General features: G+C 43.1%; 1 protein-coding gene across 1 annotated transcript in view; it reads right to left on the reverse strand.

The window, feature by feature from the left end:
- Positions 1-8: 8 nt before the first annotated feature.
- LOC135512310 (disintegrin and metalloproteinase domain-containing protein 12-like) overlaps positions 9-17,337 on the reverse strand; it is a 149,201-nt gene continuing 131,872 nt past the window's right edge. Inside the window, exons 18-23 of the mRNA XM_064934213.1 lie at positions 15,131-15,239; positions 14,573-14,711; positions 14,066-14,180; positions 12,256-12,504; positions 3,234-3,403; positions 9-3,116 (exon numbers count right to left, since the gene is read on the reverse strand). Of these exons, the coding sequence (XP_064790285.1) occupies positions 3,062-3,116; positions 3,234-3,403; positions 12,256-12,504; positions 14,066-14,180; positions 14,573-14,711; positions 15,131-15,239 (837 nt within the window). The 3' untranslated portion in view covers positions 9-3,061. The remainder of the gene's footprint in view (positions 3,117-3,233; positions 3,404-12,255; positions 12,505-14,065; positions 14,181-14,572; positions 14,712-15,130; positions 15,240-17,337) is intronic.

Here is a 17,337-nt window from a genome sequence, read left to right on the forward strand (position 1 = left end):
ATCAAATGAACAGCATAAGAGAAATCTCATTTATTTGGCTCTGCAATGTTCAAGTACTCCAACTGCTCCAGAATCCAATCTTTTACCATAATCCTCATTCCAAATGGAGTTCAATAATAAAAAAAACATGTTTTATTGAACAGGAGAAGCCAAAACTTTGTGGTTCTCACTGCTCTTGTAAAATAAAATACTGATTGCTGACAGATACTATATTTACACTAACTGTACAATGGCTTTTAACTTGAAAATGTAAGAGTGAAACAAAAAATACAGTACATTTGTAGAAAGCAACTTTTACAAGTGAATAGACCTGAAGATCTGACAAATGCTGACATCAGATAGCAGTTGATCTAAATCTGTAAAAAAAGGAACATAGACAGTGATGACGAAAAGTGTAAATGCAACTACACAATGCCAGTCTGATGAGTAGCGAGTAGTGCATTCCACACTATTGAGCGACAAGACATACACTGCATTATGAGTACACACACATGCATCCATTTAATTAAAGCACAACAGTATATTGGTGATCACGATACATTGCAGACCAGGTTTGATATGTTGTTTTACAACCTACAATAATGCAACATGTGCCCCTGTTTGGTGCTGTACTGAATACTTTTCAATGTAAAAGTTCGCCCCTGTTGAAACAACCTTACAAAGTAGTTATGAGAGGGAGGTCATAACTTCATATGGTAAGCTTGCTAACATACATACACGCAGGCATGCACGCACACACACACATCCCGTGCCATGCCAGAGGACTGAGCAGTATGATGAACACTCTTACTCAGCACCCATCAGAGCTATATTTAATGAACCATATTGTGGCCAAGACATTATGTACCCACAGTCTCTACTTTAATTTGGACAACATTTTAATGTATTGAAAATCAATTGTGTCACTTAGTCCGCAAATTAAAGTAAAGTAAAGGGAAAAGAACAGGACATTAAGTACAGCTATTGGATGTATTTGCTGTAAGACTGTAATGTTTCAAAGGACAAATTCAACTTAATTGGAAATGTCTTGAAAACCTCAAGGAGAGAGTTATGTGCCAATGTGTGAGACCGAGCTCCAATAGTAAATGAATAATGATAACCATGAGGTCAAGTACCGGCAATTACCTCGTAAAGTAAACCACTTTGGGCATACTTTTGTCTGAGTAAACTTTGAAAATATAAAAATGAATAAAACATTGGACACCATCTAAGTGGGGTTTGGACTCTTCACAACACTGAAGTCATCTTGACACCACAGCATCAAGTGAGTTGAAGTGTAGCATGCTCCTCCACCAGCCGTTATATTGCATTATTTGGTGTTGCTGTGATTCTCTGGAACCCAGCAGTGTCAGCTCATTTTAGACTCTCCTGGCCCCGCTGGGAGCATTACGTATTGCACAACTGCCAGCAAATACTCCAAACTGTGTGTAAGAGAGTTGAGTATTTATGAAAGCGGTGACGAGAGCATATCCTTCAAGTCTGTGGTCACAACATGAACTATTAAGGGCATGTAAGAGCCCAAAATCATTTGTAAGTTTGTAAACGTGTTCAAGTTCGCCAGCGGAGAAAAACTTAAAGGTCAGAGATACTTTTCTCTGTGGTACTGTAGTTATATACTTGGGTCCAATACCCTGTCAATTAACTCATATTAGGGTACACATGAATAAAGATCATGTATGTGTCTCCTGACACCTCCTGTCTCAGCCTCCAGTATTTATGCTGCAGTAGTTTATGTGTCAGGGGGCTAGGGTCAGTTTGTCATATCTGGAGTACTTCTCCTGTCTTATCCGGTGTCCTGTGTGAATTTAAATATGCTCTCTCTAATTCTCTCTTTCTTTCTCTCTCTCAGAGGACCTGAGCCCTATGACCATGCCTCAGGACTACCTGGCATGATGACTCCTTGCTGTCCCCAGTCCACCTGGCCGTGCTGCTGCTCCAGTTTCAACTGTTCTGCCTGCGGCTATGGAACCCTGACCTGTTCACCGGACGTGCTACCTGTCCCAGACCTGCTGTTTTCAACTCTCTAGAGACAGCAGGAGCGGTAGATATACTCTGAATGATCGGCTATGAAAAGCCAACTGACATTTACTCCTGAGGTGCTGACTTGCTGCACCCTCGACAACTCCTGTGATTATTATTATTTGACCATGCTGGTCATTTATGAACATTTGAAAATCTTGGCCATGTTCTGTTATAATCTCCACCCGGCACAGCCAGGACTGGCCACCCCTCATAGCCTGGTTCCTCTCTAGGTTTCTTCCTAGGTTTTGGCCTTTCATGGGAGTTTTTCCTAGCCACTGTGCTTCTACACCTGCATTGCTTGCCGTTTGGGGTTTTAGGCTGGGTTTCTGTACAGCACTTTGAGATATCAGCTGATGTAAGAAGGGCTTTATAAATATATTTGATTTAATTTGATATGTAGACCATGTATGAATGCAAAGATCGAACAATAATTCAAGTACGTGTCGATTCTGAACAATTCCCTTGCTTTTGCACCGAATTGGATTAGTTGAAACCAGTGGAGGCTGCTGAGGAGAGGACGGCTCATAATAATGGCTGGAACAGAACAAATGGAATGGCATTAAACACATGGAAACCATGTGTTTGATGTATTTGATACCATTCTACTTAATCTGCTCCAGCCATTACCACAAGCCCGTCCTGCTCAATGAAGGTGCCACCAACCAACCACCTGTGGTCGAAACACACCGCAATTGACATCTCCAACATGTCAGTCCGGCACTGTTGCAGATTATGAAGTGAGTGGATGCCTTGGAATGCGAAAGCAGTTCTTATTCACGACAAACTGAACGTACACTCCCAGTCCCTAACACTGCTGCTTCGTGAGTTACAAGGTATAGACATTAAATAGTTCATTTGTACCTGAGCGAGGACAACAAAAGCACCTTTCAGAGGCATAGCACCAATGTTTGAAGTCAGTCCCCTTTTCCTAAAACTCTGAGACCCTTTCAAAGTTGCAAAGGTCTGGTAGAGTCTTGTAGTGCAAATATGGGTCTCCATCCATAGAGCACCCCACTATTCCATCTCCATTTCTTTGTGATCAGCGGTCAAAATGATGAGTCTTAGGCAGTCTCTGGGATTGTATGGGTGCAGGTCTGAAAATTGAGAAAAAAAAACATGCAGAGCAAACGTTTATTTTATTTTCATACATTTTTCATTCATACAGTATATAGCTATAAACTTTTTGCCAGCCAGCCCACCGTAGCACAGACCTGTTTGGTTGTGGAATGGTGAGCAGAGTCCTGGGCACGGTGGGGATGGGGATAGGGATGGGTCCAGGGAGGCGGACCCCCACCACCGAGGTGCTGCTCTCTACCCAAACACGCCTGTCCAGAGGGTCTGCTGGCAGGGGCTTCTGGGGCGGACTGGGCTTCTCACGGTCCTAGGAACGACAAACCAGGAGTTGAAGAGTAGTGTTGGCACAGAAACCTCACTAGAGGGCACTGTGTTATAGAGTGTCACCAGAATAATGTATCTGTCTGTTCTGTAGCCACCACCTCCATAGCAACTCTCTCTGGAAGGTTATCTAAATGAGGTGCCATCATGTGTTACTAATCTAAAATGGGGAGGGCGAGGTAATGGCAAACATCTGCTAGCAGCATCCCAGCTGCTCTGCACAGTTTGTAGGAGGAAAGGAACAAACCTTGAGCAATACTCACAAATAAGTGCCAAGTTACAGCAAACACCAAATTCAAAGGATTTAGAGAACAGAATGAAGTGTTAAAGGCAATTCTACAATAACAGAATGAGGCCAAGACTCCAATATTTCACTTTAAAATGTAAAAAAAAAACTATGATTGCAAAGTTAAATAAACCATACAACTGGATAAGGATAACTTTGAAGAATTTCCACTGAACATTTTACAAAAACACATTTACTTGAAGAACAATGCAGATGCAAAGTTTGGTAACAGAATGATGGTTTGTGCTGTTTGAGACGTCATTCTGTTACCAAACTTTGTGTTCTTAACATAGAGATGTGCATTGAGTTGTAGGGTTTGTTCAACTTTGCAATCACTGTTTTTTGTTTAAAGTGAAAAATTGGAGTCTCAGCATCTTTCCGTATCATCACAATAGGAACGAGAAAGCATGCCCATGCTCGCACATAGAAAAGTATTGCTCGAGTCTGACAAAATGGAATGTAACTTTGAAGATAACGTTTGTAATGACACAATTTCACGTGTAACAGTATAGCTTCCGTCCCTCTCCTCAACTTGGGTTCGAACCAGGGACCCTCTGCACACATCAACAAGGAGGAGCAGACACCCATGATCTGGGCCAACAGCTATCCATGTCACATCGGTTAGTTTCAACCCCCTTTTGACCTCCTCCTTTTCCGCAGCAACCAGTGATCTGGGCCAACAGCATCAATGTAACAGTATAACTTTCGTCCGCCCCTCACCCCGACCCGGGCTCGAACCAGGGACACTCTGCACACACAGACAACTAACACCCACAAAGTGTGACGTCACCGATTGAAACGCTATTAGCGCGCACCACCGCTAACTAGCTAGCCATTTCACATCGGTTACACATGTGTACAACATCTGATGACCTACATCACTATACTTGGTGTTTTTGGAGCTTTTGTTTTTATCTGTGCCCTGGCACTGCAGAATGAGCATGAGGAGGTATATCGCTGGTTGGGGTCTGTTTCTCAAAACCAAGTGAAATCTGTCACGCCCTGACCTTAGAGAGCCCTTTTTTTCTCTATTTTGGTTAGGTCAGGGTGTGACTAGGGTGGCCAATCTATGTTTTCTATTTCTTTGTTGGCCGGGTATGGTTCCCAATCAGAGGCAGCTGTCTATTGTTGTCTCTGATTGGGGATCATACTGAGGCAGCTTTTTCCCATCTGTAGTTTGTGGGATCTTGTTTTGGTACTGTGCTGTTTAGCCCTACTAAACTTTACGTTTTGTTTGTATTTTTTATTTTTTTTGTGTTCATTGAATAAAAGTAAGATCTTCCAACAAAATCGTCCAAAAAGTGTCTGGAATCTTCCATAACATGCCATTTATATAACACATATGAGCTTGTCCTTCAAGGGCGTAAAGTGTGTCCTGGACTAGATTACTTTGTTGGGACTTCCAGCTCTGTAATGTTTCACACATCAGCAAGAAGGTGACTTACATCAACCATGCTTGAATAACTGTGACCCCCTGATGTGAAAGATTATTATTCCATTATGTGAGTGGTTTGACCATGCATACATGGCAGCGGTAGGTAGGCATGGCATAGTGTGGTAGGTAGAGAAGTGGGCTTGTAACAGCACCTGAAGACATGACGTGTCATTTAACAAATCAGTTATGAATGGCCATCCCCAGTGACGTCATCATTAGTGGCTACTCTGTTGTAGTCGATCATCAAGCTCTTATCAAGCTCCTATGTTGAACATAATAAACAGCTCTCTATCCACCGGATGTGTACCAAACTCACTAAAGGTGGTAGTAAAAAAGCCTCTCTTGAAAAAGCCAAACCTTGACCCAGAAAATATAAAAAACTATCGGCCGATATCGAATCTTCCATTCCTCTCAAAAATTTTAGAAAAGGCTGTTGCGCAGCAACTCACTGCCTTCTGAAGACAAACAATGTATATGAAATGCTTCAGTCTGGTTTTAGACCCCATCATAGCACTGAGACGGCACTTGTGAAGGTGGTAAATTACATTTTAATGGCATCGGACCGAGGCTCTGCATCTGTCCTCGTGCTCCTAAACCTTAGTGCTGCTTTTGATACCATCGATCACCACATTCTTTTGGAAAGATTGGAAACCCAAATTGGTCAAGTTCTGGCCTGGTTTAGATCTTATCTGTCGGAAAGATATCAGTTTGTCTCTTCATGAATGGTTTGTCCTCTGACAAATCAATTGTAAGTTTCGGTGTTCCTCTTTGGTTCTGTTAAAGGACCACTATTGTTTTCACTATATATTGTACCTCTTGGGGATGTTATTCGAAAACATAATGTTAACTTTCACTGCTATGCGGATGACACACAGCTGTACATTTCAATGAAACATGGTGAAGCCTCAAAATTGCTCTTGCTAGATGCATGTGTTTCAGACATAAGGAAGTGGATGGCTGCAAACTTTCTACTTTTAAACTCGGACAAAACAGAGATGCCCAAGAAACAAAGAGATCTTCTGTTGAATCTGACAATTAATCTTAATGGTTGTACAGTCGTCATATATAAAACTGTGAAGGACCTCGGCGTTACTCTGGACCCTGATCTCTCTTTTGAAGAACATATCAAGACCATTTCAAGGACAGCTTTTTTCCATCTACGTAACATTGCAAAAATCAGAAACTTTCTGTCCAAAAATGATGCAGAAAAATTAATCCATGCTTTTGTCACTTCTAGGTTAGACTACTGCAATGCTCTACTTTCCGGCTACCCGGATAAAGCACTAAATAAACTTCAGTTAAATACGGCTGCTAGAATCCTGACTAGAACCAAACAATTTGATCATATTACTCCAGTGCTAGCCTCTCTACACTGGCTTCCTGTCAAAGCAAGGGCTGATTTCAAGGTTTTACTGCTAACCTACAAAGCATTACATGGGCTTGCTCCTACCTATCTCTCTGATTTGGTCCTGCCGTACATACCTACACGTACGCTACGGTCACAAGACGCAGGCCTCCTAATTGTCCCTAGAATTTCTAAGCAATCAACTTGAGGCAGGGCTTTCTCCTATAGAGCTCCATTTTTATGGAACGGTCTGCCTACCCATGTCAGAGACGCAAACTCAGTCTCAACCTTTAAGTCTTTACTGAAGACTCATCTCTTCAGTGGGTCATATGATTGAGTGTAGTCTGGCCCAGGAGTGGGAAGGTGAACGGAAAGGCTCTGGAGCAATGAACCGCCCTTGCTGTCTCTGACTGGCCGGTTCCCCTCTTTCCACTGGGATTCTCTGCCTCTAACCCTATTACAGGGGCTGAGTCACTGGCTTACTGGGGCTCTCTCATGCCGTCCCTGGAAGGGGTGCGTCACCTGAGTGGGTTGATTCACTGATGTGGTCATCCTGTCTGGGTTGGCGCCCCCCCCCCTTGGGTTGTGCCATGGCGGAGATCTTTGTGGGCTATACTCAGCCTTGTCTCAGGATGGTAAGTTGGTGGTTGAAGATATCCCTCTAGTGGTGTGGGGGCTGTGCTTTGGCAAAGTGGGTGGGGTTATATCCTTCCTGTTTGGCCCTGTCCAGGGGTGTCCTCGGATGGGGCCACAGTGTCTCCTGACCCCTCCTGTCTCAGCCTCCAGTATTTATGCTGCAGTAGTTTATGTGTCGGGGGGCTAGGGTCAGTTTGTTATATCTGGAGTACTTCTCCTGTCCTATTCGGTGTCCTGTGTGAAACTAAGTGTGCATTCTCTAATTCTCTCCTTCTCTCTCTCTTTCTCTCTCTCGGAGGACCTGAGCCCTAGGACCATGCCTCAGGACTACCTGACATGATGACTCCTTGCTGTCCCCAGTCCACCTGGCCATGCTGCTGCTCCAGTTTCAACTGTTCTGCCTTGTTATTATTCGACCATGCTGGTCATTTATGAACAATTGAACATCTTGGCCATGTTCTGTTATAATTTCCACCCGGCACAGCCAGAAGAGGACTGGCCACCCCACATAGCCTGGTTCCTCTCTAGGTTTCTTCCTCGGTTTTGGCCTTTCTAGGGAGTTTTTCCTAGCCACCGTGCTTCTACACCTGCATTGCTTGCTGTTTGGGGTTTTAGGCTGGGTTTCTGTACAGCATTTTGAGATATCAGCTGATGTACAAAGGGCTATATAAATAAATTTGATTTGATTTGATTAGACCAGATACGACTGCCCCCACAAAAACACATTTGACTGAGTCTACAGTACTAGTGTTAATGTTTTGTAGCTTAAACCACATCTTGTGACTTGGACTCAGTTAAATTGTATTAGGACAAACAGTGGAGACCACTTCTTGTGAAACAGAGGTCTGTTTGTTGCTTCAATTTGCCTTTCGAAACACTAAACTCAAAGAATAAGATCACCTCCTGGGGATGGCAGCTGAATCGTCTCCTGATGCAGTTAAACCAGAGGCGCCACAGAGGTTGAAATAAAGACCTAATCAGATTGAAGCCTTCTCTCCAGCCTGATGTGGCTCCCAGTAAGTTGAAGTGCCTCTAACCACTCATCTTGCATCAGATAGGTTATCCTCTCTCTGATAGTTAAGAGGTAGGGTAATCTGATACTAGATCTGTTGTTAAGGGCATCTAATACCTCAAGTGTTGTGTGTCTCCCTCTCTGTGTTGGGTAGATGGAGAATGAATCCCACACAGCGGGGGTAGTGCTGGACCAGGTACTCCACCACTGCAGTAGTCTATGTAGATGAGACGTCACATTGGACACCATATAACATAATATGGACCCCCACATTCAAAACCAACTGTGCCCCTCAGCAGACCTCCCAAGTCAAGATGTACCTTTTGTACCATGCTGACAACCCTCGGGCAGTTAGATAGCATAGTGGACATTTGGGTTGTATGTACTACATAAATATACAGCTCACGAGTTTGAATTTCATCATTTTTAAAGTTTTGTTTCAAAGATAAATATGTACAAGAGAGCCTGAGTACAAGATAACCTGAGTAATAATAATAGTAATGATAAATGGGACTTACAGTGCCTCCGGAAAGTATTCAGACCCCTTGACATTTTATTAGGTTACAGCCTTATTCTAAAATGTATTAAATTGTTTTCTCCCCTCATCAATCTACACACAATATCCCATAATGACAAAGCAAAAACAGTTTTTTTGTGCTAATTTATTTTAAAAAAAACAATGAAATATAACATTTACATAAGTATTCAGACCCTTTACTCAGTACTTTGTTGAAGCACCTTTGCCAGTGATTACAGCCTCGAGTTTTCTTGAGTATGACACTATAAGCTTGGCACACCTGTATTTGGGGAGTTTCTCCCATTCTTCTTTGCAGCTCCTCTCAAGCTCTGTCAGGTTGGATGGGGAGCGTTGCTGCACAGCTATTTTATGGTGTCTCCAGAGAAGTTTGATCGGGTTCAAGTCCGGGCTCCAGCTGGGCCACTCAAGGAAATTCAGAGACTTGTTCTGAAGCCACTCCTGCATTGTCTCGGCTGTGTGCTTAGGGTCATTGTCCCATTGGAAGGTGAACCTTCACCCCAGTATGAGGTCCTGACTGCTCTGGAGCAAGTTATCATCAAGGACCTCTCTGTACTTTACTCCTTTCATTGTTGCCTCAATCCTGACAAGTCTCCCAGTCTCCCAGTCTCCCGGTCTCCCAGTCTCCCAGTCTCCCAGTCTCTGCCGCTGAAAAACATCCCATCAGGATGGTGCCAGCTTTCCTTCACACGTGATGCTTGGCATTCAGGCATAAGAGTTCTTGGTTTCATTGGACCAGAGAATCTTGTTTCTCATGGTCTGAGAGTCTTTTAGGTGCCTTTTGACAGCCAAGTGGGCTGTCATGTGCCTTTTACTGAGGAGTGGCTTCCATCTGCCCACTCTACCATAAAGGTCTGATTGATGGAGTGCTGTAGAGAAGGTTGTCCTTCTGGAAGGTTCTCCCATCTCCACAGAGGAACTCTGTCAGAGTGACCATCGGATTCTTGGTCACCTCCCTGACTGACCAAGGCCCTTGTCCCCCGATTGCTCAGTTTGGCTGGACGGCCAGCTCTAGGAATAGTCTTGGTGGTTCCAAACTTCTTCCATTTAAGAATGGAGGCCACTGTGTTCTTGGGGACTCTCAATGCTGCATACTTTTTTTGGTACCCTTCCCCAGATCTGTGCCTCGACACAATCCTGTCTCGGAGCTCTATGGATAATTACTTCGATCTCATGGCTTTTTTTGCGCTGACATGCACTGTCAACTGTAGGACCAATCAAGTTGTAGAAACATCTCAAGGATGATCAATGGAAGCGGGATACACCTCAGCTCAATTTCGAGTCTCATAGCAAAGGGTTTGAATACTTACGTAAATAAGGCATTTCTTAAAAACCTGTTTTCGCTTTGTCATTATGGGGTATTGTGTGTATATTGCTGAGAATTTATAAAAAATGTCATCCATTTTAGAATAATGTAATACAATGTGTAAAAAAGTCAAGGGGTGGGAATACTTTCCGAAGGACACAAAGTTGCCTTTGAAGTTGCCTTACAATTGTAGAAAAAAAAGGCTGCTAGGCTGCTACACACTCCATTCTCACATATGTGATCCATCTGTTGCCACACCTCAACAGGGACTTTCTCAGGAGAAGGGGATGCATTGGATCTATATCTGTCTCTCTCCATCTCTTACATGCTCTTCCCTAACATCTGGGAGTAGTTGTGCTTTATACACCAGAGAGAATAGTAACATCTCAAAGTTAATGTCTTCCTTTTTTTTTTTTTTTTACAATGACGTGCATCTGCCAGTGCACTCTGCACCTCATAAAGCCATGGACATCTGACATGGTGCTCTACGCATACAGATCACCTGCCTGCATGAGCCCTGAGCAGACAGATTGAATTACATACTCTAGAAACAGCACTGCTGGCTCAGCACAAAACAGGATTTGTGGAGAACAACTTTAAGGATGAAGCACACGGTAAAAGAAAAATCTCGTTGTTTGTAACTGGTTCCACAGCATTTGTTTGTTTACTCAACAACTCAAATGTTACCTGAACTTTAAAAACATGTTGTTGGCCCAGACTTAGCTCCAACTTGAGAAAACTTAAGCAAAAATTCAGGCAACTTAAAATGATGTGTTTGCTCAAATCGTCTCAAATGTTCGTTCAACAAAAAACATTTTATTTGGCCATCTAAACTAAAAAGGCTGTGGAACTATTTACACACCCACAAACAGTGCTTTTGACACACCATGTTTTCATATTTGACAGACATGATTATTTTGTGCATGTTAATTTGGACAGTAATTATTATTCAACATATCCTCACCTAGGATTTGAACTCACAACCACTAGGTTCACAGCATACCGACCTTCCTGACGATCTTTCTGCTACGCCACCATGTCTGTGCCAATGACTGATTTCACCTGTATTACTACACTTTGCACACAGTCTCAGCTCTGTTAAAAGTACAATCATGTACATTTTAAAAAAAAATCATAGTGATTAAGGAGTAAAATTAAAACAGAGTAAATATGCCCCACCAACATTAGACAACTACACAGAAAACCCTTACATCGCTGAAATAAGTCAATCAAATCCATGATGAGAGACTAGTCAGATGAACTGATAATAGACACAGACATTATGGCGTAGCAGGAAGATCAGAATGCTGTGAACCAAAAGGTTGAGAGGACATGTTGAATAACAGTTACTGTATAAATGGACATGCACAATGTATTCATGTACTGTTTGCTAACGGGTGTCAAATATGTAAGTTGAAAACATTGTATGGTAAAAGCCCTGTGTTTGTGTGTAACCAGTTGCACAGGCTTTTTTAGTAAAGCCTTTATTTGCTCAAATAATAATTTCCAGCTGAATGAACATATGAGACAAGTTGAGCAAACACATTCATTTAAGTTATTTAGCTATGCCTTCCAGGGGTTATAGCAACACAGTATTTAGTATGCATGGTCCATAACTTATCCATTGTGTAATAATATGTCTATTGGGACCCAAGGCAGGGGTTTTGAATAAGTGAGTGAGGGAATACGTATTTCCGATTGCCCTTGTTAAATTTATGTTCTTCAAATGTTATGGATTGTGTGAATTAATAAATCTACTTTTTACTATGTTGTTTCCAGCAAGATCAATTTCCAAAGAAATCCCCAAAAAGGGAATTAGGGCAGCACGATATGGGCAAAAAATATCATTGCAATTGTTTTACAAACTATTGCGATTGCAATTTTACTTGCGATATAGATCAAAACACTTGGGTGAACTGATGGAATCCAAGAAATAGAATGATTTATATTAAAAAGCAAAGTGGAAAGCAGCATCTTTCTTGTTTGGAACAATCTGTTGACTGCATTTGACCTAGAACAGAACAGCATCTAAACTTATAGAGAATCTAACAGCGAGGAGGAAGAACTGCGCTACTTGAATGATTAAACTATAAAAACAAACATTGCATGCAGCTGAGTGACATTTCAAAGTATTGCATGTGATATGAATCTCTTGAGATATGGATGTTGCACATGTCAATATTGCGATTTCGTTGTGCATTCAATTAATTGTGCAGCCCTACAGAAAATACATTGGATATTTGTATTCATAGCGGATGGCATGGCAGAACAGTGACTACTAACCTGGTCTATCCTGTAGGGCTGCTGTCTGGGCAGGCTGTGGCAGGGTGGTGCCCGCGGTGGGGAGAGGGCAGTGTGGGCCGGCAGGGCCCTGTGGTGGGGTGGGACTGGGGGCAGAGGTTGCTGTCCCACACTCAGGGAGACAGGCATGGGGTGGCTGATGTGGATGGGCTGGTAGTTGGGCAACCGCCGTAAGCTGTGGGAATGTAAACTGTGTGAAGGGAGGAGAGGCTCCAAACTCTGGTGGGATGGCTGTGAGGATGGAGAGAGGGGGAGGGGATATGGAGGGGAAGGGAGGTAGAGAAGAGAGCCGTTAGTTTGTGTTTTCTGTCAGGGCTTGAGCTATTATGTTCTCCTCCCTCTGCTCCTCCTCAGATCATTTATCTTATTTCCTGGTGGAGTCTCACAAACAATCATTTCAAACCCCTGTGACCTATGTACAGTAGCTGGATACAGCTAGGAGAACCCAGGCTGAAACTATACCCATGTTCTCCGTCATGGATGTATGAATTAACACGTTTCACAGGCAGTCAATAACAGAAAACATAGTAAGTAAATCTAACACACTGAAACGGTCAAAGCCAGCATCAGATTGCCTGTCCAGAACTGCTGTTAGTCCTCAAAAATAAACCTAATTGCACCGGAGATGGATAGACTGGCTGAACTGGCCTGGCCTGTAGCTACGCTACGCCAGGCGACCTGCAGAGAGTCTGCTGGAAATCTGGACAGGGGGAACTGTGACTGCCAGAACAAACAGTAAACAGCAAGTAGACTGAATACTGCTGAGGAGCCAGAGTCACGTTCACTAGAGGAGACAAGACTGGTGTTGGAGACGGAACTGGGTTAAGCATCCTTCCTAGCCAAGCCAGCAAACCCTTAACTCCTAAACTCTGACCACAATGATACACTCCAGCTGTTCTCCATGGGAATCAACTGTGGATGTTTTAATGTGCACACACACACACTCACGCACGCACACACGCACACACGCCTGCACACACACACACACACACACACACACACACACACACACACACACACACACACACACACACACACACACACACACACACACACACGCACACACACACACGCACGCACACACACACGCGCGCACACACACGCACACACATGCTTATCAATTCTAAAACAAGTCCACCCCAATTTGCCTCTTACTCTTGACCCCACCAACTCTTTTCTCCTGTGTCGAAGTACACAAAGGCTTTTATCTCAGGCAGAACCATTATACACAGCCCTATGATGATACTGCACCATGATCACCATTTCATTTAAATGGTGCGGCTTCTCAATCAAAGTTTCTTCAGCCTTCTGCCAACAATACTGTGGCCTCATTAATATTTCTTCAAGAAAGAGACGCTGAGACTAAATAAATTATACGCTTAGCCGTCAACTTGTTTTGACAATAAGTCTGGAATGAATAGGTTCAGATAAGCATGGCAAGTCTCAGACCAAGTTGATTCCCTGTTGTGGTGCTGCGGTTTTGATACAGTAGGATTGCATTAGAAATCCAATGATGTGTGACCGATAGTTTGTCAGCAGTTAGTTTGTAATACTTCTTTGCTAACACACGTTTTAGCTCTCCCTACATCCATCTTTTATACAATGCAAAGTGTACTTGTTACATCTTCCATTGTGTAGGCCTATAAGTGAACCATACTAATCAATTGATCATAAGGGAAGGTTGGGGGAAAAACTCCAGCTCCCTCACGTGTAACAAACAGTCTGTGTTCTACTAAAGTGACTATCAGGGAAAATCAGCTACCCCTTAACTCAGCAGCAGAAAGAGACCCACCTTGTATACGCTGGCACCTGGAGGCTTGGCTGGGGGCTTGGCTGGGGGCTTGCGTCGTGAACTGTACATGGACTGAGTCTGGCTGGGACTGGTTGTTCTGGTGGATCCAACAGACCTATGAAGGCAGAGAGGTAACATTCCAACTACTATACTAGTCTTCTACTAACTACTATTGTACATCTCTTAAAAAGCTGCAGCTTTGAGACACACAGTAACACGGCCTTCCTCTGTACACAAGGTCCACGTGCATTGTGAGGACTATGTGCTGGACTATGCGTCTTCCTCTCACATGGTTAGTGGTTAGTGGAGTCACAAGGTTACTATCGCTGTGAACACATCAAATCACCAGAGAGAGACCATGGGACCATAATGCATATTAGAAACAATATCTCTGTCATTTCTACAAGATAATCATCTCTACACGAAAGCATCTCTATAAAAGTATTTCGTCTTGATATCCAGAACATAAAATGAAACACAGGTGTGGGAGGAGGTGCCCTACTGTACCTCAGTTTATCCATGGTGGTCTTCTTGTTGGTGAAGAGCAGACGGACCAGAGTCTTCCTCTTGAGAAATGCCAGGAACCCAGCACCCATCAGGCTGAGGAGGGTGGCCAGGATCGCCACGGCAACCCCCCTGCTGTCGGCTGACGTCACATACGACAACACGCACATTAATACACACACACGCACATCTACAGCACGGCACAAACAAGACACACAGGGAGTGTTAATAGAAGCCACAGCAGGGTTTTAGTACATTTGACATGATTTAAATGATTATTTCCTTCCGTTCTTGAATGACCAGACAGGGACTAAGTTGTACTGGTCTAGTTGTAATGAATTGTATGTCGCTAGGGTGAATAGGTGACTGAGGTAGATCCGTCTGCAAGTTTGGAGAGCTTAGTCGAGCTTCAAAGTAACTAACTTTCTGTGAGCAGGTTATGAAAGTACAGCTAAAGGTGTTACCCTGATTATTATCCCAAACTAACTCTCTTCATCTGCCCAGGTTAGTGGAACACAGGGTGCAGTTAGTGAAGTATAAAGAGGACAGAGTGTACTGTACCTGACAGTCTCATTGGTCCGCTGTCGAGGCTGCCTCCAAACCCCGCCCTCTCACAGAAGGGAGGGGCCCAGTGCTCCTCACAATGGCAGTTCTTCTTGTTGTTGCACACCTAGGATCCCAACGCATGCTGGTTAATATTCAGTTGACACATCTTCACCTGTACAATACAATACTGTCCATACCTTGTGTTCTACCAATAGATACTGGTCAGAGTACAGGAAAACTTGTGTGCTAGGCCTCTAGGCTCTAGGGATCATCCAACACACAGTAGTGAGAGACTACATGGCAAGGATTCATGGGAAATGGCAAGTATGCATGCCTTATTTTACGTACTTTATAAGCTACCAGTATGCATTGTACTTGCCTAAGACACACATGACATACGAGAGATGCATTCATCTGGCCCACAGGCCTGCAATTCCTCAGAAAATTCCTCAGAAAAGCCCACATCTGAAATGCTTGAATTACTTCTACAAATAAACTATACACTCGTTCCATCAGACTCATCGGTTTTCATGTGGCGGGCACCATAGACTGTGCAGTGTCAAACATGATGGAGAAAACATGTACAGGGGAGAGCCCATCCCAAAACACAGTTATCCGAGCGGGAAAAGGATCCAACAAGATTCCCTGGAGGGATAATGGAGTCCAGCTGCCAGCTGCAGGGAAGTCTGTGGCTGGGATCGCTCCAGATCAGATCTGGCCCCGAACTAGGAAGAGCTTTCCCTGCCTGCCTCAGAGTGACTGACACTCACTTATGTGTGTGGAGTGTTTGGGGCCAGAGGTGGTCAGGTCAAGACTTAAGGACACATAAGAACCCCCAAGGGGATCTCTAAAGATGTGATAGGATTATGTCACTACGTACTGTTACAGTACACTTGCAAACACACTCATGCACATTTAACGTTATACAGAATGACATCTACACTGAGCCACATATGGAGATTCATACTGCCTCTGGATTTATTTAAAGTCTTGGGTTGGTTAAGGTTGTGACATCATGTGGGTTTGAAATCATAGAGATCGTATTAAATTACTAGAGGGGCTATGTCATAAACACTCTATGTTCCATAATGGGGTGAAAATGGCAGCCATCTTGGTCAGAAATCCAAAACCAGTCTCATTTCAATTAACGGCAGTTGAGGCATAGTTGATGTATTTCCTGCTTTTACTTACGCAGGAGAATAAAAGTTTGGCATGTGATGTATCAGAAATGATGTAATAGAATTAGAGTAAACCTAAAATATAAGTCCTATCATCGACTGATTTGAGACTTTGTATGGCTGTGGATCGACAGCATTGATTGAATGGAATGTTGGCATATTGGCAGTTAATTAAACAAATTCATGGAAATATTCCTCTACAATTTCTGGCTAGCTAGCTAACACACATACAGTGAAGATTAATTATTCACATTCATTGTTTTAAACAATATCTTATGACACGGGCAAACCAAGGTTGACCAACTCTGACCAACATGGCTGACCTTTGGACCATCATAAGAAGGTTCACATCCATTCTAGTATTCTAATTCCTAATTCTATGGTCTGAATATAGTCAATATATAATGTTCAATTTAGATAAATAAAGACACTAATGTGCAGTTAGTAATAGGGGTGACATCACCACCTAGTTCCAGCTGTTCTTAACGAATGACTGGATCATGCATCATCCAATTAAATGTCAAATCAAACTTAAAGGAAGCAATTATTATTAAGGTAGACTAGAGCCATTTCTCACTCCAGCTTGGATTCTGTGTTTTATATTCACCTCTGTTAAAGGTGGGGCAACCATGCAGAGGTTCAAAAGTCACAGTAAGAAAATCTGGCCCAGGGTCCTGCTTTTCATTCATTCTTTCATTGAACAGGAAGACTTGTGTGCTAGAACTAAACAACAAAGTAAATACAACATAAAAGGCTTCTCTTCGCAGTATTAATAACTATTTGAACAGCAGTGAGCATTTTGACTAGTGTAGTTTGATGCTTCCAGACTATAGCTACTTGATGGTATTTTCTCCTGCTGCTTGGCCTGCCTTCTCTTTGCCAAAAGATGATGGATGGCACTTTAAGCAGAACATAAATGATGCCATTAGATGGGATTGATTTAAACCATCTGGAGAGATGAAGATTGATTGTAAAACCATCGGGGTAAGCTGCCATGACTCACGGGCAGTGAGTTAACTACAACTACAGTAACTACATTGGCGC

The sequence above is a fragment of the Oncorhynchus masou genome, chromosome 24, assembly GCF_036934945.1.
Source record: "Oncorhynchus masou masou isolate Uvic2021 chromosome 24, UVic_Omas_1.1, whole genome shotgun sequence".
In the NCBI taxonomy this organism is placed as follows: domain Eukaryota; kingdom Metazoa; phylum Chordata; class Actinopteri; order Salmoniformes; family Salmonidae; genus Oncorhynchus; species Oncorhynchus masou.